The sequence below is a fragment of the Eschrichtius robustus genome, chromosome 20, assembly GCF_028021215.1.
Source record: "Eschrichtius robustus isolate mEscRob2 chromosome 20, mEscRob2.pri, whole genome shotgun sequence".
Classification (NCBI taxonomy): Eukaryota; Metazoa; Chordata; class Mammalia; order Artiodactyla; family Eschrichtiidae; genus Eschrichtius; species Eschrichtius robustus.
In genome coordinates, this window is record NC_090843.1 from 55,637,151 (window position 1) to 55,657,364 (window position 20,214).

A 20,214-nucleotide genomic window follows, 5' to 3' on the forward strand; every position below is an offset into this window, starting at 1 on the left:
TTGCTCGCTCCCCGAGGGGGCTCGAGCTGGTTCCTTAAATGGGTAACAACGGGGGTGGGTCAGTGGGTTGGGACAGACGGGTGGCTTAGGTGGTCTGCCCAGCCCCCCTGGTGGTGCCCTGGGCAGGGATCATGCTCAGTGCCCTGTTCTTGTTCCCGGCACCTCAGAAATAGCGGTTGGTTTGTGGCCTTTTTGTGCATGCGGTTATTTTTAGTCCCTTATGGTTTCTTTGTATTCTGTTGCTCGGGGCGATGTTTGCTCAGGTGCAATCACTCCACTGGAGGGTCTCAGGTCCCAGCCTGTCCCAATTTCACCCGAGAGAAAGAGGCCCAGAGAGACGCCCACAGGTGTTGGGAAGGCTTACGGGGGACTCCTGACCCAGGGCCGCTCCTCTCTCATCTAAGTTCCGTATGAACTGAACATGCATCCCGTGGACCAGCCAGGGGTCTAAGTCAGCAACCACCACCTTGTTTTCTAGGGAAAAGGAATCTTGAGGGCCAGGAGAAGTGTTCGCCGGTCCTCTCATGAGTAAGACGGGCATGGTCTGAGTAGGGGATCCAGCCCAACTTCTGAATTGAAATAAATCTGAACTAAAATGTCTTGGACCCCTCCCCCAGGCCTGAAGTCCTGTGATAAGAATGACCTGTGCTAATTCATGGAACTTAACCCTTAAACGACCACAGCACCACTAGCAGCAGCAGAATAGAGCTTTGCACCCAAATCTCAGGCCCCAAGCAGGCCTGGAACCCCAGCCAAGACTTTTTGGTGGGCTGACTGGAAGTTCTGCCCACCTGAAATGACAGTTCTGTTCTACGGTTTTTTGACTCTGTTTAATGAGAATGGCTTAATGAGAATCCTACTTTCAGCAGACAGTGTCCGGATGAAGGCCCCCGGCCCACTCCCCGTGGTCATCCCCATCCCTTGGAGGGATGGACTTCCTCATATGCGTACACAGCACTTCATCGATGTAGATGGTATTCTCTTTGACTTGGATCTCCTCCTGCAGGGCGAGCTGCCTGCGATTCAGGCCTTGCAGCTCTCCTTGAGCTTGAGCTAATGTTTCCTTTAATCTAGGAGAAGAAGAAGAACATTAGGGAATAATTTATGGCTCTACATCACTATTTCAGGGGGAAAAATGTATTCATATATTCAGTGCAGGATCCAAATTGATGTGTCTTCCTCCTTTCTCCTCCTTAAGACAGAGATTTCAAATTGGTGGCCCTGGGCCATGTTCACAAGGCAGACAAACCCATGAACTGCCAACATTTAAAACTGTAGATTTTACCTAAACATCTGGAGCTGGACTTCAGAAAAATGTAAACGTCGGGATGCATTCCCTGCATGGCAGCAATTGGCGGGAGTTAGGGGAGACTGCCCTCTGGGAAAGAACCCCTCAAACACGAAAGGTGCAAAGGTCTTTATGCCCACCTGGCATCACCCACGATGACATTGCCTAACCCTGCTCACAATCCAGGTGTAAACGGAGCCCCAGTAGCCCTGCGCCTACCTTGCGACGTTGTGGGTGATCTCATCGACCTCCTTGATCAGCCTGTACTGTGCAACGTCGCGACACAGCTCCACGTTAGGCCGATGTGTCCTGGTCTCCAGGCGTGTATGAGCCACCTTGGCAGGTCCTTCTTGGTCAAGGATGGCTTTTTCGAGAACTGTGATATTTTTCTCCTGGGAGGCAATCTCTTCCATGACCTTACAGAAAGGATTAGAGGAGGTGAGGCCACAGGGTGTGTTCCTCAGAACTCAACAGCAGGGACTTCCCTGGTGGCGCAGTGGTTAAGAATCCGCCTGCCAATGCAGGGGACACGGGTTCGAGCCCTGGTCCAGGAAGATCCCACATGCCGCGGAGCAACTAAGCCCAGGTGCCACAGCTACTGAGCCTGCGCTCTAGAGCCCGCGAGCCACAACTACTGAGCCCGCGTGCCACAACTACTGAAGCCCGCGCACCGCAACGAAGAGTAGCCCCCGCTCTCCATAATCAGAGAAAAGCCCATGTGCAGCAACGAAGACCCAATGCAGACAAAAACAATAAATAAAATAAATAAATTTATTAAAAAAACCAAAAAAACAAAAAAAACCCTCAACAGCAGATGCTCTTAGGAGGTTAGGAAGAGGGCACCTCTGATATCTACCCAAGCAGGACCCCAGAAAGAGTCTGATCCCTCTTCAGTACAGCAGTGATTGCTCATGGGCAAGGTAACTCACCCAACCTTAGAACCTCACAGATGGAATGGACACAAGTGGCCACTGTTGCCTCTTCTCCTTCCCAAATATGTAGATTCCCTCAGCAAAGGCTGAAGGCTGCCCATTTACCTTGGTATAAAGTACCTTTGTATCATGAGTGGAATGCTGCCTATTTCCTTACCAATCCACCCACTAGTACTGTAACTGAAGGTGGGGTCCGGCTACTCGCCGCTCAAAAACCATTAAAGAGGCCAGGTTGGTGGAAAGGAAAGTTTGCTTTATTTTGGATGCTGGCAACCAGGAGGGCGGGCGGGGAGGGCAGACGCCTGTCCAAAGGCCAACTCCCCAGCACAACCGGACAATCAGTGGGCAAGAGCTTTTACAGATGGAGGGAGGGTGCTACATGCAGAAACAGCACAGTCACCTCTGACAGTCACCTTGGTATTGGCCATCGGTGGTCTGACCAGCGTCATCTTGATTGTTTTAAGTACAATTAATCTTCAGTTCCAGTGTCGGTTTGTTCCCAATTCCTTGAGACCAATTCTCAGAATTGTGGCAGCTTATGTCATGGCTACAGTCTGGTCACCATGTAGTTAACTTCTTCCACCTGCTGGGGGTTTCAGTACCTATAAGACAGCTCACAGGATACAGCTCAGAATATCATCTATAGCCCTTGAGGAGGAACTAAAGGTCCTTGACTATGCTTAATGACTAAACTATTATTATTTGGTCTCCTTTGACTGTTTTCCTTTGTTTCTGTATTTTCTCACTTCTCTGATTAAACTTATTCTTTGGCTGAAGTTTTTCCACAGACAGATGGCAGGCTGAGGACATGGGGGGAGGGGAGCAAGGACCATAGGGTCCTTCTCTGTTTCAGTACCAGTTCTGCCCCCTAGAAGCCCGAAGAAAGGGTGAGCAGTTTAATCTGAGTTTTGTTGGTTTCTTTGATGGTGGCTTTGTGCAAAGAAAAGATTCCTTTGAAGCTACTCGGGTTTTCAGATTAATATTTCACTAGTTTAAAATTTTATTTCTTCCTTAAGTTTTTTTTCTTTTTAAACTTCTCATCATGGGAATTTCCAAACATACATGAAGGTGGGTAGTGTAATGAACCTCATGGACCCAGCATCCATTTAAGCAATGATCAATACACGGCCAATCTTGTTTCATCTATAATGCCCTCTATGCACCCCTGCCATCAGCTTATTTATTTTAAAGGAACTCCCAGATATTATATCATTTCAGTCTTAAATACTTGAGTATGTTTCTAAGTTATAAGGACTCTTTTTTTTTCTTTTAATCATAACGACAATATTTTTTATCACACACAAATGAAAGAAAGATTCTTTATTATTATCTAAAATCTAGTGTTCAAATTTCCCTCAGTGTCCTTTTTTTTATTTCGGTAAGAGTTGGTATGTTTAAATTAGAATTCGAATGAGGTCCACACATTACATCTGGTTTTCTTAATGTTTCTTTTTTCTTTTTTTCTTTATAAATTTGTTTATTTATTTGTTTTTATTTTTGGCTGTGTTGGGTCTTCATTGCTGTGCACGGGCTTTCTCTAGTTGTGGCGAGCGGGGGCTACTCTGCATTGCAGTGCGTGGACTTCTCATTGTCGTGACTTCTCTTGTTGCAGAGCACGGGCTCTAGGCGCACGGGCTTCGGTAGTTGTGGCACGCGGGCTCAGTAGTTGTGGCTTGCGGGCTCACTGGTTGTGGCTCGCGGGCTCAGTAGTTGTGGCGCATGGGCTTAGTTGCTCCACGGCATGTGGGATCTTCCCGGGCCAGGGCTTGAACCCGTGTCGCCTGCATTGGCAGGAGGATTCTTAACCACTGCGCCACCAGGGAAGCCTGTCCCTACCCTTTAATTTGGAGGCCGTTGCCTCCGTTTGCCGAGCCTCTTCATGACCACGGAGGCTTCTAGCCAGGTGATAACCAGCTGGAGCCTTTTCTCATAGAGCCTAGGTTGGTATCTCCAGGTGGGGGCAGGGAATCTCACCTGATATGTTTTAGTCCATCATTCGAGCCTGTCCAGACCATTTTGGATGCTCATTTTATTTTACTTTTAAAAAACATTTATTTATTTGTTTATTTATTTTTGGCTATGGCACGTGGGATCTTCGTTGCGGCATGCGGGATCTTCGTTGCGGCATGCGGGCTCATAGCTGCAGCATGCGTGTGGGACCTAGTTCCCTGACCAGGGATCGAACCCAGGCCTCCTCATTGGGAGTGCGGAGTCGCACCCACTGGACCACCAGGTGAGTCCCTGGATGCTCATTTCAGATGTTGCTGCCAAGGCCTCAGCCACACAGATCCCAGCTCCTGCAGGATCTCCCCCGGCAGGACGGGGCTTCTCACAGGCCTCTGCAAAGCCCAGCTTCTTGCCTCTTCTCTTACGGTGGACCCTCCTCCCCGCTGCCTTCCTATCTCAGATCCATCTTTCAAGGCCTGGACTAAGTTCTTACTCCACCGGGAAGCCTCTTGACTAGTCTTTGGCTACGTTTATCATTATTACTATTATTGTTGTTGTTGTTCCTATTATTAGCTGCAGCAGCAGCCAATTTTTATTGATTACCTATTATATTGATTATATGTATAAACTATGTAAATGTATGTATATATATGTGTGTGTGTGTATAAAATCGGTATGTGCCAGGCATTGTTCTAAATACTTTATTTGGGTTGTCTAATTTTACCCTAACCAACTCTGGGAGGTGAGTACTGTTGCTGTCCCTATTTCATCAATGAGGAAACCAAGGAACAGGGAGCTTTTTTTTTGTTTTGGCCGCGCAGCATGGCATGTGCATGCAGGATCTTAGTTCCCCAACCAGCGATTGAACCTGTGCCCCCTGCAGTGGAAGTGCAGAGTCTTAACCACTGGACTGCTGGGGAAGTCCCAGGAACAGGCAGCTTAAGTGCATTATAAATGTTTAAAATTTTCTATACATTATGATGTTCTGACATCATAAAAAACCTTTCTGGCTGGGAGAAACTGTCCCTCCCTGGGCTCTTCGATTCTTAGAGACGGCGAAGGACCAGCCTGAGCAGGCCTTGGATCTGCAAGACCAGAGCCCTCCCTCCTCTCTCTGCCCTTTCAGCCCAGGAGGCCATCTTGCTCTGCCTCAGTCATCCCAGGGCCGGGTGCCAGGCGACTGGGGACCACTCCATAGTCCAAAGCCCACTGAGGTTATTCACACTAGCTGATCCTAAAGTGCTCCCACTGCCCTGCCTGGCCCATCCTGAGGAAACCCCAATAAAGGCCGTGGCCTCCACCTTCCCCTTGCTCCTGTCATCTGCCGCCTGACCACCCTAGTGTGTTCTCCATGTGGCCCTGCGTGGGGAGCCCTGCCTCCTGTCTCTAGGACCTGTGAATACAATATAAACTTTGTTTTTTCCTGAGCCCCCTGTCTCCTTATGGCTGCACGTGACTGACCATCTCATAAAAGAACACAAAACATTAAGTAGCCTCCCCAAGATCACACAGCAAGTGTTGAAGCCCCATTTCGAACCCAGGCTGTCTGGCTCCAGGCTCTACACGCTTACCCACAAGGCTCTTCTACCTGTCGTTTTGCGGACTGTTGCAGTATAACTTTTGATGACATTCTGGTTTGCCCTGCTCATCACAGAGATAAATCTTTTCTTACAATTAGACTCTGGGTTCATGGAAGGCAAGGGAGGAATGCAGCAGAAGGACAAGGTTTCGGTAGCTGAGCAGGCCTGGGCTCTAGTCCCAGGCTGCCAGTGATGCACCTGCCACCTGGGGTCCCTTCCGCTCTCCATGGCTGCTTCACCATCAGTGAAAAGCAAGGAGTGGGCCAGCAGTGGCCACATCAGGTAGCTGTAGCTGTCCCAGTGTTACAGGTGAGGCGGAAAGCTCAGAGAGCTTGAGGCGTCTGCTTAAGTCACTCAGCTGGTCTGTCGCAGGGCTGGAATGTGGGCCCACAGGTCCTCAGTCCAAATTCAGCCCTTGTTCCACTGGACTCTACCCATTGTCCCTGAGCTTAGCCTGCGGGATGGTCCCATATGCTCAGGACCCAGCGGTCCTTGCTGGTGAGGGACATGGGCTAGAGCCAGCTTATTGGGCTCCAATTGTTAAACATTCAGGAATTCTGCCAGACCTGTGTTAAATGGGTAACTTGAAACTGACCATGGTGGAAGAATTTACATCACAGAAATCTGCAAATTCTATAAATCAGGGGCTTTTTTCTCCTCTGGGAGCCAGTTTACCAGCAAACGGCTGGATAACCAGACAACAAGCCAGAATCCCAGAGTTGCATCTGGGTTTGGAGAAATCGGTTGCACTCAACTCACAGAACTTCAGAGTCATAAAGAACGTATAAGGGACTTCCCTGGTGGTCCAGGGGGTAAGACTCTGCACTCCCAATGCAGGGGGGCCCGGGTTCGATCCCTGGTCGGGGAACTAGATCCCGCATGCATGCTGCAACCAAGAATCCGCATGCTGCAACCAAGAATCCGCGTGCCGCATCTAAGTCCGCATGCTGCGACTAAAAGATCATGCACACCGCAACGAAGATCCCGTCTGACGCAACTAAGACCTGGCGCAGCCAATATAAATAAATAAAAATAAATCTTTTTTTTTTTAAAAAAAAAAGAACGTATAAGAGCATACGGTACATCTCTTTGCTCCACAGAAGGACGAACTAAGGCCCAGAGAGGGGAGACAGCCTGTTCTTTGCAGCGATGAGGAAGAAAGGAGGCCCAGAGCGGGGCCAAGGCCCGCTCCAGTCCCCCAAAGCCCAAAGCCTGCTGCTAAGATGGAGAGAGCTGAGTGACCTCTACTCCTTAGTACACAGGATCACAAGCCCTGAAGGCCATTCTAGGTTTACAGGGTGAAACCTTCTGAAGGTGCTCTTCCATGTCCCCCCGGGGAGCTCACCTTGGCCAGATGAACAGCCAGCTTGTCCCTGGCGTCCTTGGTCTCCTTCAGCCCATTCCTGAATGCGGTGTCCACCACGTCACGTTGCCTGCTTAGGTCGTTGGCCGTCTGGGACAAGATTCGGTCCACGAGGGCCTTCAGCGTCAGAGAGTTGTTCCTCTGCTTGTCGGCCTTCTCCACGTTGGTGTTGGAGAAGTCCAACCAGTCTTCCAGACTCACAGAGCTGAAACAGGACCCATGCATTCATTCATAGCATATTTGGGCTGGATGTGTGGGTATGGGGGTAGGACAAGCTACTGGAAACCCACAGGAAGTTAAGCCTCCCTCCACCATCAGAAGCACCTAGAACGTTTCCCCATCTCTAGGCAGAGCGAATGGTGGTCTGTCAGTGGCAATAACTGTCACTTTGGGGAAACCTACTTACTCTGTGCCAGGCTCTGGGCTGGCACTTTACAGACATCCTCTCGTTTAATCCTCACGATGGCCTAGTGAGCTAACTTTCATACCCCCATTTGACAGATGAGGAAAACTGAGGCTCAGAAAGATGGAGTAACTTCGTCAAGATCACATAGGTAGAGACAATTTAAGTATCAAAGTAAAGTATAATAGTAACAGATTATAACGCACTGAATAAAATAGAAGAATGTGAGTCCATACTGGAACGCTATAAAGAAATGAATAAATTGCTAGTTTGACAAGGAACCGCTTTATATAACACTTGAGGAATCTCAAAATAATGTTGACTGGAAGGAAAGGGACACACGAGATACATAGTACATGATGCTATTTAATAAATGCAAAAGTAGGCACAACAAACCTATTAGAACTCAGGAATGTGGTTTTCTTTGGGGAGGAGAGAGGAGGTATTGATCAAGAGGGGACAGGGTGGAGGTTCTGGTGTTGGTGGTAATGTTTTATTTCTTGGCCTGGTTGGTGGTTACATGGAGATTGTTTGCTGTGTGACTAGAGGCAGCCTCTGAGATGGTCCCCAATGACCCCCTGTGTCTCCTGGTATTCACACCTTTGTATAGTCCCCTCCCCTTGAGTTGTGGGATGAACTCATTGACTCATCTCTCATGAATAAACATAATGAGAGGTTATTTCTAGGATTAGGTTGAAAGAAAATTGTGGCTTCTGTCTCGGCTGCCCTCTCTCTCTTGCTTCCTTTTGGATCACTCGCTGTGGGAGAAGCCAGCTGCCACGTCCTGGGACAGCTCCATGGAGCGGCTCGGGTGGCAAGGCCTGTCATGACCACACGAGTCGGCTCAGAAGTGGGTCCCCCCCCCACCACGGTTGTGCCTTCAGATGAGACTGCAGCCCCAGCAGACCCCTTGACTACAACCTCATAAGATGTGAGCCAGAGGCGCCCAGCTGAGCCATGCCTGGGCTCCTGACCCACAGAGGCTGGGAGATGACACGTGTTTATTGTTTTTAAGCTGCTAAGTTTTGGGGTACCTTGTTATACAGCAAAAGATAACTAAAACAATGATAATTCATTAAACTGTTTACTATTATTTGTGCATTTTTCTTTTCTTTCTTTGTTTTTGGCTGCACCACATGGCTTGTGGGATCTTTGTTCCCCAACCAGGGATTGAACCCGGGCCCTGGCAGTGAAAGTGCCAAGTCCTAACCACTGGACCACCAGGGAACTCCTGTGCAGTTTTCTATATGTATGTTTTACTTCAAAAAGAACGTTTTAAAAATTAGAATGAGTTAGGTCTGTGATGTAATGTTACTTGAAAAATGTAAGTTAGATGTTACAGAAAAGGTACATGGTACAATCCCATTTTTGTAAAGAAACAAAATTTATTTGTGTAGGTGAGTGTATACATATGTTTGTAAGAACATACAGGTAACACTGGTTATCTCGGGGGGTGTAATGATAGAAAGCAGTAGATATGGGGAAATTATTAACTTGCCCTTTCTACATTTTTAAATTCTTTTACTTGTTAAAAATGCAAATTGGTAAATGAATAAATTTGAAAGGTTTAAAGATTTTATATCAGGGACTTCCCTGGCAGTCCAGTGGTTAAGACTCCGCGCTTCCAGTGCAGGGGGCATGGGTTCAAACTCTGGTCAGGGAACTAAGATCCCGCATGCTGCACGGTATGGTTCCCCGCAAAAAATTTTTTTTAAATCAGACTTTCTTAAAGTGGGGGCAACCCGGAGGACCGAGGCGCCTCTGGGTCCTGTGTCAGGGTACTCACTACTCAGCGCCCGCCTTTGCCCCAAGCCTGCCTCTTCCCAGCTCTCAGCCTGCATTCAGGATGATGTGCTAGGTCCTGCCTGCCTCTCTGAGAAGCACTAGGATGACACACAGCAGGGAGGAGGACAGCAGGGCCAGGCCAGCAGGGACCCACTCACTTTGGTTCAACCCTCACGACGTTCTCAGAATATTTGATGTTTGGCGAGTTGTTGTTGAGTGAGAAGCAGATATCATCAATGGTCAGGGCTGTAAACTTGTCCCTCAAGTCCTTTTCAAGACTGTACTTGGCAGAGCGGTTCAGCCTGAAGGGAGAAGGTAAACTGGGTTTCTCCCTCTGGAATGCCTAGGTGGCACCTATACCAGGTTCTTGGGAGACCATGGAAAATGAAGCCAGTCTAGTGCAATATGGCGACACTTCCTCTCACCTTCCCATCCTCCCAACACACACACACACACACACACACACCATTAGACACTTGGTGACAAATTAACATATCCAAGCCAGGACTTCAAGATCTTCCCTCCAGGGCTTCCCTGGTGGCGCAGAGGTTAAGAATCTGCCTGCCAATGCAGGGGACACGGGTTCGAGCCCTGGTCTGGGAAGATCCCACATGCCGCGGAGCAACTGGGCCCGTGAGCCACAACTACTGAGCCTGCGCGTCTGGAGCCTGTGCTCCGCAACGGGAGAGGCCGCGACAGTGAAAGGCCCGCGCACCGCAATGAAGAGTGGCCCCCACTCGCCACAACTGGAGAAAGCCCTCGCACAGAAACGAAGACCCAACACAGCCAAAAAATAAATAAATAAATAAATAAATTTATATTAAAAAAAAAAAGATCTTCCCTACAAATGTGACATTTTCTGATGTCACCACTGTGGCATCCTGTTTGTGAGAGGTCAGCTCCAGTGTCCTCCAGTTTACAATCAGGGGTGAAATCTGGCCGCACCCCAACCCCACCACCAGAGGGTGACTGTCACGCGTGAGAGGTTGTCCTGGTCTCATTCTGAGTGTTCCCGGGCCACCTTGGAGCATGGAAAGTGCTTGTAGGGTATTAAATCCCATTCTTTCTGGGCCATGGAGCACGGCCATGGTGGGCACCACCTTTTCTAGATAACGCCCAGTGGAGATGTGAGGGCAGGCCCCACACGGCCATACCTGATCTGCTCGGACGTCTCCTCCAGGGTGCGGGTCAGCAGGGCCGTCACCCCCCGGATGATCTCGGCCTCCTTGATCAGCTCCTGCTCCACCTCATCGTGGACCAAGTCAACGCCAACTCGCTTCTCCCTGACCGAGAGAAAGGTGGACGGTCATCCCACGCGTGGAGGAAGGCAACTCAAAATCTGCTGACTTTTAAAACTGTCGGGACAACTGGACCAAATCCATCTGGATGATGTGATGGGGGATGTACATTAGTTGGTGTCTACGCGACTTCAAAATATCCAAAACATAATGAGGAAAAATTAATCAGTGACTGGTTACTTGGTCTGAAAAATGCCAGCTGGATTTTTTGGCCTCAATTTGGCCATCGGTTCTGAAGCCTTTTACTTTTTACCTGTTTATTGGAAACACTGTCTTCTGACTTAGAATTTTAAAGACATACGTTTCCTTCTTTGATCCTAGTCCTCTGACAAGGATTGAATCCAAAAAGATGCTTTATAGTAACAGTAGTAATAGTCATAATAATGCCAAAATTAATAGTACCCCCACCACTGAGCACTTACTATGAGACAAGCATTGTGCTGAGCTTTTCATGCGGATATTCCTTCTCACGTAACCTCTCAAGTACAGGTGAGGAAACTGAGTTTCAGAGAGATTACGTAACTCACCCCATGTCACAGAACTAACTGGGCATTACTCATGTTTTTAACCACTTACTCCCAAAATTGATCAGTCACTGTCTGATAGTTTATTCTTTTCCACCTGCATGACAGTGCTAGGGAGGAAGTCTCCACTCACCAGCTGTGTGACCTCAGGCACGCTGTATAACTTACCTGTGCCTTGGTTTCCTCATCTGTGAAATGGGGATAACTATTAGTACTTCCTAGGGTTGTGGCAAGGGACAAAGGAGATAAGAAAGCAGATAGCACGGTACCTGCCACAGAGGAGCATGTGCTCAATCCATGTATGTCCTCTACATCCTAGTTTCCCTTAGGTGTAGACTTGAGCCAACTGGATGTTGGCCTCTTTGATCACCGGCTACTTCCCTTTGCCTCACAAACTCTCTAAATCTGGCTGGGAGGTTGCTGCCTGGTTGCTGCAGAGGGGGTCCTGGCTAAGCTCACTGAGGTAACAGGGTTTTCTGGGAAGGAGGAAGAGTGTGGACAGAATCACAGTGCATTTGGGAAACTGCAAGCAGCGCAGCACCCCTAAGTACATCCCACTGTTGGGGATGAGAAATGGCCCTGGAGGGGTCACTGGGGCCCCAACCATGATGGACCTTGTTTTTGAAGCTAAGAAGTTTGAACTTTATTTTGAAGGTACTAGGGCAAAGGATTGTAATGAAAGGATTTTAAGCATGGAGTGACCAGCAAGGAGGATGCACTCGGTTGGAGGGGCCTCTGCTGGCAGAAGGGTGCTCCCCCTAGGGCTGTGACAGGCCTCAGGTCTGCAAATCAGCATCACCCCAGAGCAGAGAGGATCATCCTACTCATAGGACTTACAGGAGGGAAATTATAGTAAAAAGGTATGTTTGCACAGTGCTCTCTGGATTACAAAGTGCTTCCATGTGGCTCTGTGTATAGGAGCAGACTTGTCCTCTAGTAACTGTATCTGCTCTGCCTGCCCAAAATAAAGACCACCATTTCCCAGTTTCTATTGGTGTGGCCATGTGACTAAGCTCTGGTCAACGGGATACAAGCAGAAACGGTGAATGCCAAACCCTTATTATTCCTACTTGTTGGCATGTAGACATAATGGCTGGAGCTCCAGCTGCCATCGTGAATCACGAGGTAACCTTGGGAGTAAAAGCCACGCACATGGAGCAACAAGATAGTGGAGCAACATGATAGAAAAGGCCTGGAAGCCTGACACTGTGGCACACCATGCCAACCCTGAACTATCTCCAGACTCCTTAAACGTGAGAGAGAAAGAAATGATCTAAGTTCAATGTTATTTTGCCCTTTTCTGATTACCCACTGCCAAACCTAGTCCTAACTTATATTTAAGTTAGTCAAGAGCAGAGTTTAGACATGAGCCAAGTCCAGTGCTCCTTCCACTGCCCAGCACCCTGGGCATGCTGAGATAATTTCAGGCTCTAAAAGAACACATGCTCATTTGTCTCATTCTAACCCATCACCTAGCACAGTCAGCTTTTACCTCTTCGCAATTCATTTCTTACAACAGATGATTCATTAGAGGAACCTTCCCTCCTACCTGTATTCCAGACACTTCTCAGTGATGTGCAAGGGCTCTTTAAAGCTCTCCAGGGCTTTCTCCAGTCTGGTCTGATAGATGAGTAGATTTTCGGTCGCATGCACCAGCTGCTCAAGTTTGCCATCTAACTCCTTCTTCCAGAACCTGACTTCCTCAAGCCTCTGCTCTGAAGCACACAGAGAAGTCACACCAGGATTAATCTATTCCCAATGTAGCCAACTCTTAGATTAGAAACTTGAAGACTATTGTAAACCTACCCAAGATACTTTCTTTTCTTCTTAGAGTTGTGCTACTTGGGGCATCTTTACATCTCTGAGTTTATTAGAAAGAAGGAAGGAAGGGAGGAAGGAAGGAAGGAAGGAAGGAAGGAAGGAAGGAAGGAAGGAAGGAAGGAAGGAAGGAAGGAAGGAAGGAAGGAAGGAAGGAAGGAGGGAGGGAGGGAGGGAGGGAGGGAGGGAAGGAAGGAAATAAGAATGTATTTCTTCTTACATTCAACATCAAATTAATCCAAAGACCATTCTACACTCATTGACTCTAATTCTTCAAAGCCCACTGTTTTTAATAACTTTTAATTTTGTCAAAGACACAAATGTATATTGTTTGGAAAGTCAAATAGTTTTACAAGTATTACAATTCTCTGACCCATCCGTACCCACTCCCACTTTCTGGAAGCAACCGCTTTTTAAACACTTTTAGTATTTCTTCTGGCATTTGCTTACATTGCTATTTATTCATTATCAGTTTTAAGATTACCTATTGATTTCCTATGATGAAAGATAAGAGTTTGCTCTTATACGACTTATACAACACACTTCTGATCTTTCAATCTTCCCAATATAGCTGTGTCACAATGTTGTTAAATATTAATTTAATGTTTGTTTATGTTATTGTAGGTATGTAAATATTATTTACACCCAAACCATGATATCATGATACTATGATAAATTTACTTTCTTATACAACTTTTAAAAAAATGTTTATTGGAGTATAGTTGATTTACAATGTTGTGTTAGTTCCAGGTCTGAATCAGTTATACATATACATATATCCACTCTTTTTTTAGATTCTTTTCCCATATAGGCCATTACAGAGTACTGAGTAGAGTTCCCTGTGCTACACAGCAGGTTCTTATTAGTTATCTATTTTATATAAAGTAGTGTGTATATGTCAGTTCCAATCTCCCAATTTATCCCTCCCCTCCTTATCCCCTGGTAACCATAAGTTTGTTTTCTACATCTGTGACTCTACTTCTGTTTTGTAACTAAGTTCATTTGTTAGATTCCACATATAAGTGATATCATATGATAATTTGTCTTTCTGTGTCTGACTTACTTCACTCAATATGACAATCTCTAGGTCCACCCATGTTGCTGCAAATGGCATTATTTCATTCTTTTTTATGGCTGAGTAATATTCCACTGTATATATGTACCACATCTTCTTTATCCATTCATCTGTCAATGGACATCTAGGTTGCTTCCATGTCCTGGCTATTGTAAATAGTGCTGCAATGAACATTGGGATGCATATATCCTTTCAGATTATGGTTTTCTCCAGATATATCCCCAGGAGTGGGATTGCTGGATCATATGGTAGTTCTATTTTTAGTTTTTTGAGGAACTTCCATACTGTTCTCCATAGTGGCTGTACCAATTTACATTCTTGCCAACAGTGTAGGAGGGTTTGGAATTCCTATAGGTATTGAGCCTCCCAGATGGATCCTCTAATTTTCTCGTCTTTTCTCTCTTGTTTTCTATCTATCTCTTTGTCTTTTTTTTCTACTTTCTGGAGATACTTCAACTCTATCTTTCAACCCTTCTTTTGACTTAAAAAAATATTCTGCTCTCGTATTTTTAATTTCCAAGAACACTTTCTTGTTCTCTGAATGTTCTCTTTTTTAAGAGTCTTCTTGTTCCATAGATGCAGTGTCTTTTCTAAATTCCCTGAGGATCTTATAGTGTTATTTTTTCTTTTGCTCTCTGTACTTTCTTTAGTTTTGTTTGTTTCAGTGTTTGCCATTTTAGAACCTTCCCTCACATGTTTGGTGATCCTCATCTGATCATATTTGAGAATAAAATGCTAAAATACTAACTGGGAGCTCTGTCTGCAGGGACACGGCTTGTCAACCAGAATGCTTTATTGTCTAGTGTGATCAGGTCTACCTATAGGCTGGTATCAGGAGTAAGCATCAACCCATCAGGAGAAGCCTAACATTTAACCCTGCAGGCCTGAATGAAGTTTTGGTTTATGGGAGGTTGAAAACTAGCAGCCCTTAGACCAGGTTTTGTTTATAGATGTGTTTGTTCATCCTGCCCAGTGTTATAAATATGAGACCAGGTTTTGTTTATAGATGTGTTTGTTCATCCTGCCCTGTGTTATAAATATTAGACCAGGTTTTGTTTATAGATGTGTTTGTTCATCCTGCCCAGTGTTATAAATATATCAAATCAATTGCTAGCATTTAAAACGTGGGTATAATTCCAGCTTTCCAGATTTTCTAAAAAAAAAAAAAAAAAAAAAAAAAAATCAGGGAACTCGGCAACACTGGGCCCATATTCTTTCTTGGAAAAAAATGGGTTGAAATTGATGGAGCACATGTTCTCCAGGCACCCTCAGTCCCCACCACTCCCTATTGTCTTAGGGGTCTTATTCAAACCCTTATGTTACCTGCCCAACTCTGATAGACTGTTGAGTTTGTGACCTCTGGTTTATCACTTTTTGGCATTTGGGACTTTTGTTTGTTTCATCTTACTTTTATTCTTGTTTTGCTTATTTAAGGGCACCACCTTTTACATTGTGTTCGTAGGAATGGGATTGTCAAGAGAGCGTTACTCTTTCTTGAAGACTCAGCTCAAATGTTCCTCTCTAGGAGGTCTTTCCCAATTCTCCAGGGCAGACTCCACCCTCACTTCTGTACCCCTTCCCCCAGCTCCTATCTAGTTATACTTTGATTATTCATTTTTCTATCTTTCTCCTCCTCAATCCAGGAGCCCCTCAAAAACTGAGGCTCTGATCATCCTCTGTGATATTCTCAGGGCTTTGTCCATAGATTCTCTTAGATGCTCAACAGATATGTATCGAATCAGTAAAAGAATGTCTGATGAATCGCTGAAAATCAGACTGGGTTACCATGTCTCTACCTTAGGGCAGTGAACTTAAAGACAGAGCCCAGAGAATACACGTTTCTCCCTAATATTTCAAGATAATACATTGCCATTCCTGCACATGAAATGCAAATGACAGTATCGCCATACCTCAACAGTAGCATCCAAACATGTTCACAAATATACCAAATGTGTTATCTTACCTAGTTTCTTGTTCACATCGCTTTGAGATTTTCTTGTGGTCTTTTCAATTTCATTCACAAGCCTCTGGCTTTCTGCCACCAGGCGTTCGGACCGGGACCTTTGGGCCTCTGCTCTGTGGTATTGGTTCTTGTTAGCAATGTGCCACTCTGAGGGCAAGAACTTGGGTGGATGTTGTAGTAGTTTGGCCATTTGAGGTTTCTAAAGTCCTGATCAAAAGCAGAATTTTTTTTTTTAGATTCATTGAAAGCAAGTTGTCCTTTTTTTTAATGTCAGTTTTTATTAAAGTGTGACATTCATACCAAAAGGTGCATAAATCATAATCTGTACACAAAATGAAAACCTCTGTACAGCCAGCACCCAGATCAAGAAATAAGCATTACCAGCACCTCACGCCTCTTTCTGACCACTATTCTTCACCCACACAGTAACCACTATTCCAACTTTTAACACTATAAATTAGTTTTGGTATTTTTGAACTTAATATAAATGGAATCACTATGTACTCTTTTATATCTGACTTTTTTTTGCTCAGCATTATGCTTGTAAGATTTATCAGTATTGTTCATATACTTGTAGTTTGTTCATTCTCATTCCTGTGTAGTATACCATTGTATGATTATACCAAAATTTGTGTCTCTTTTCTACTGTTTATGGATATTTGGGCTTCCAGTTTGGCACTATTATGAGAATGCTATGAATATTCTCATTTAGAGACAATGTGTTTTTTGGTGAACATATGCATGCATTTTTATAACGCATTAGAATTGCTGGGTCATAAGGCAGTGTTCAGTTTTAGTACGTATTGCCAAACAGATGAACCCAGACATGTTTTCTTAAAAAGAACAACTGTGACATCTGTAAACTGACAACTGGGTATTGAGCCTGTTCAGCAGATGAAAGAAACAAAACCTTCCCAGGACAAAGAAAAGGAGAGAACAAGAAGAGGAACACATGAGGAGGCAGCAGGCAGAGACCAGCAGCAGCAGAAAGACCAACATTTCACCACCTCATCTGCACACAGCTCTGACTGTGAGAACTGCCGTCCTCAGACAAGGCTAAAAACTGCCCCCACCCACATCCTCACCCAAAATATACATCTGAGCGCCTGCTCTTAAAGGCTTCTGGATCTCTGAAGTCCTTCAAACATACAAGGAGGGACCCGGAGTCAGATCTTGACCAGGCTGAGCCCCAGGCCACCCGGCTCCCTCTGACAACATGGGGTCTCCTAATCCAGTCCCTCCTATGGCTTCGGCCAAGTGTGAGTGTGGGGCTCAAAAATTAACCCAAGATTTCTGGATAAGTCTGAGTAGCTCCCAGAGAAATCGAAATTAGGGCTGAGGTCGAAACTAAACCTAAATTCGGGCTGATACCAATGGGCACAAGGCATTGGGTAGGTCTGTGTGCTGCAGTTAAGGGTTGGTGGTGTAGGGCCGGGGCTTACTTACCCTCAGCGCCACAAAGAACTACTACACAACTTCGGGATGGGAGCCTCCTTACCCCAACCGGAGCTCCGGGTTCTTGCAGAACTGGGCTGTAAACAGCGCAGTCTCCATGGCAACCGGAGACGCGTCACCGGGGCAAAAGGGGCGGGGTCTGCCGCGAAGCTGCTTTTTCCCTAGAAGGCTCTGCGCAGGCGCGAGTTCTGTGTTTTTTCCCCCAGCGCCGGGGACCCAGGGATGTGGCTTGGGAGCGCTCAGGCCAGATGCTCGGCCATCTCAACCTACCTCGAAGACGCGGGACACCAAGCTGGGAGTCAGGAGACCTGCGACTGGCGTTGGTCCTGCTGCGGGCTGGGCCACCTCGGGCCGCACTGCTCTCACTGGGTCTCGGACTCCCCAGGTGTACAGCGATGTTGGGCTGGACCTTCAGGCCCTCGCAGCCGCAGGCCGTCCCGGGACCACTAAGCCACAAGCCCGGCCCTGCATGGAGTTAGCCGCAAGAGATTCCTGGGGTTGCCCCGGCCACGAGTAATTAATAGGAGGAGGTAGGAGGAGGGGCCGGGTCTCGCACCCTGGGCCCGCCCCTCAGCTTCCGGCCGGGGGCGGTGGCTGAACCCAGGGCTAGGAGTCAGGAGTAGTTTCTCCATCTAGAAAATGAGTGGATTGGAGTTCCCAAACTAAGAGTACAGTGCTCGGAATATGTTCTTTATGGTTGTAGTGCTGGTAAAAAAAAAAAAAAGCACTTCCGCACAGCCTGGAACACAGAAAATGGTTATTCAAATCTCCCGCCCTATGCCAAACTTGCAGCTCCACCTTTCACACCCCCCAATCGAAGGCAACCTCCCTCTAAGAACAACCAATCAGAGGAGGCTTTGCCTCGTGGAGCCCGCCCCCCTAACATCTCGCGATTCCTTTGTTAGCGTCCTGAGGGCCCACGAGGCATCATGAATATTAAACAGGCCGCATGTCCAGTGGCGTCTGGAGGAGCTCGTGTTGCATATTCATATTCCCCGTCCCTCAGAGAAGGGGCTATTTAAGGATCGAAGTGGCCTCGCCTGCCACCCGCACACCAGCGGGAGAGTCGCCAGTCTTGGCTACCAATGGGTATTCAGGGCGTGGAGCCTGGGTTTCCCACTCAGGGAAGGCGAGCCGGCGGGAAGGGACCGGAGTCCCTGCCCCAGCACTGCATTCCAAGGACACCTGAAGAAGGTGGTCTGGCTCCTGAGCGTGCGGGGCAGCTGGGCCTCAGGGGAGGTGCTAGCTGGTGGGCGTCCTCTCCTTCTTAGGCGAGAAGAAGGGGCGGTGTCCTGATGGAGCAAGCCAACCCTGAATGACCCCTGTGGTTTCCTTTGGAGGCCCCGACCCTGGCGTCCCCGCCCCTCAGGTTACAGAAGGGGAAATTTCTTGGACCTGTTGGGAACATGATACAATTGGCCAACGTACATGAAATTAGCTGTATGAATTATGATCATAGGTCACCATTGTATTTTGCATCCGTATACAAATTTAATCCTCTCCCCCTTCCCCACGGCATGGAGAGGGATAGAAAAACCTTGAGACCCTCACCGAAGAACTAATGCTTGCAGTTGAGTCCAGCCAGCTGGACTCTCTTCTGCTGGTTCTGCCCTCTGAAAGGCCTAAACTTGGATGCTGTTGCATCTCTTGATATACTTTAAAAAAAAAAAAAGCACTCTGCAACTATTTATTCTGGAGTTTAAGTGTAATTGCAAGTATTTGAAAATATTTTCGAAAGTAAAACCTTATTTTGCACCCACACAGGCCAGCAAAGGAATGAATCCAATAGAGGAAGTATCGAACAGCTTATTATCAATAATAACTCAGTGTGTATCTGGCATCAGTATATGGGTAGAGAATAATATTAGAACGTAAAGCAGATACGCAGCTCAAAGCTTAGAATTTGCTAAATTAAGAAGTGTACAACCAAAGCTTAGATTCAAAGTAGGAATACTCAGGCAAAGTGCATTGAAGTTTTAAGTGGTTTTGAGATTTTTGTTGGTTGGAATAAAACTACGTTTCCCAAACTGCGTTGTTTCCTGCAGAGGTGGTGTAGGTCTGTTTCCCCAACCCGCCTCTTACTGGGTGAGAGGCCTGAGTGGGCAACTCTGAGTGCAGGTGTGGGGAGGAGGCCTTCAGCAAAACACCCCAGGTCACTGTGTCCACTGGGAGATGGAAAATACAGGAGAAAAATTAAGCCCGAGAGGACAGACTCAGGAGATTTAATATTTGTCAAGTGGAACTTCCAGAGGGGGAAAAATAGAGAATAGAAGATGAAGGAAAGAGAGAGAGAGAAAATGTCCTTGAGTTAAAGACTCAAGTCTTTATTTATTTAATTAATTAAAAATTTACACAATTTTGAAAGGTTACCTTCCATCTACATTTTGTTGTTACAAAATATTGGCTATATTCCCTGTGTTGTGCAATACATCCTTGAGCCCATTTTACACAGAATAGTTTGTGCCTTCCACTCCTCCACCCCTATATTGCACCCCCACCCCACTGGTAACCACTAGTTAGTTCTCTGTGAGTCTGTTTCCTTTTTGCTATATTCACTAGTTTGTTGTATTTTTTAGATTCTACATGTAAGTGATGTCATACAGAATTTAAGACTCAAGTTTTTAGATTGAAAGACCCACCTGAAATAATTATTTCTCTCAGACACACACATACATACACATTATATGTGCATCTATTCTGTATCTATATACATTCTATTCTGGTGAAATTTCTTTATTCGAAGAGTAAGGAAGAAAGTAATGAATAGGTATACAGCTTTTTGT

At 46.3% G+C, this 20,214-nt stretch overlaps 1 protein-coding gene and 1 non-coding gene across 2 annotated transcripts; both read right to left on the minus strand.

The window, feature by feature from the left end:
* Positions 1-820: 820 nt before the first annotated feature.
* TEKT1 (tektin 1) lies at positions 821-17,935 on the minus strand. The gene is made up of 8 exons (XM_068530593.1): positions 17,702-17,935; positions 15,977-16,183; positions 12,670-12,835; positions 10,453-10,581; positions 9,457-9,600; positions 7,093-7,315; positions 1,508-1,704; positions 821-1,070 (listed from the first exon to the last, which is right to left on the minus strand). The coding sequence occupies exons 2-8, from the start codon at positions 16,164-16,166 to the stop codon at positions 863-865; spliced, it is 1,257 nt and encodes a 418-aa protein (XP_068386694.1). The 5' UTR covers positions 16,167-16,183; positions 17,702-17,935; the 3' UTR covers positions 821-862.
* TRNAE-UUC (transfer RNA glutamic acid (anticodon UUC)) lies at positions 8,669-8,740 on the minus strand. Its single transcript has one exon. It is a non-coding gene; the product is annotated as a tRNA-Glu (tRNA).
* Positions 17,936-20,214: the final 2,279 nt, after the last annotated feature.

What these genes read in the sequence shown, in the direction of transcription:
- TEKT1 (XM_068530593.1), bottom strand. Translation starts at nt 16,166, where the DNA reads ATGGCCAAACTACTACAACATCCACCCAAGTTCTTGCCCTCAGAGTGG. An exon ending in GAGACGTCCGAGCAGATCAG is followed by an intron (nt 9,601 to 10,452) that starts GTATGGCCGTGT and finishes TTCTCCCTTCAG; the next exon opens with GCTGAACCGCTCTGCCAAGT. An exon ending in GTCGTGAGGGTTGAACCAAA is followed by an intron (nt 7,316 to 9,456) that starts GTGAGTGGGTCC and finishes GTCCTGTTTCAG; the next exon opens with CTCTGTGAGTCTGGAAGACT.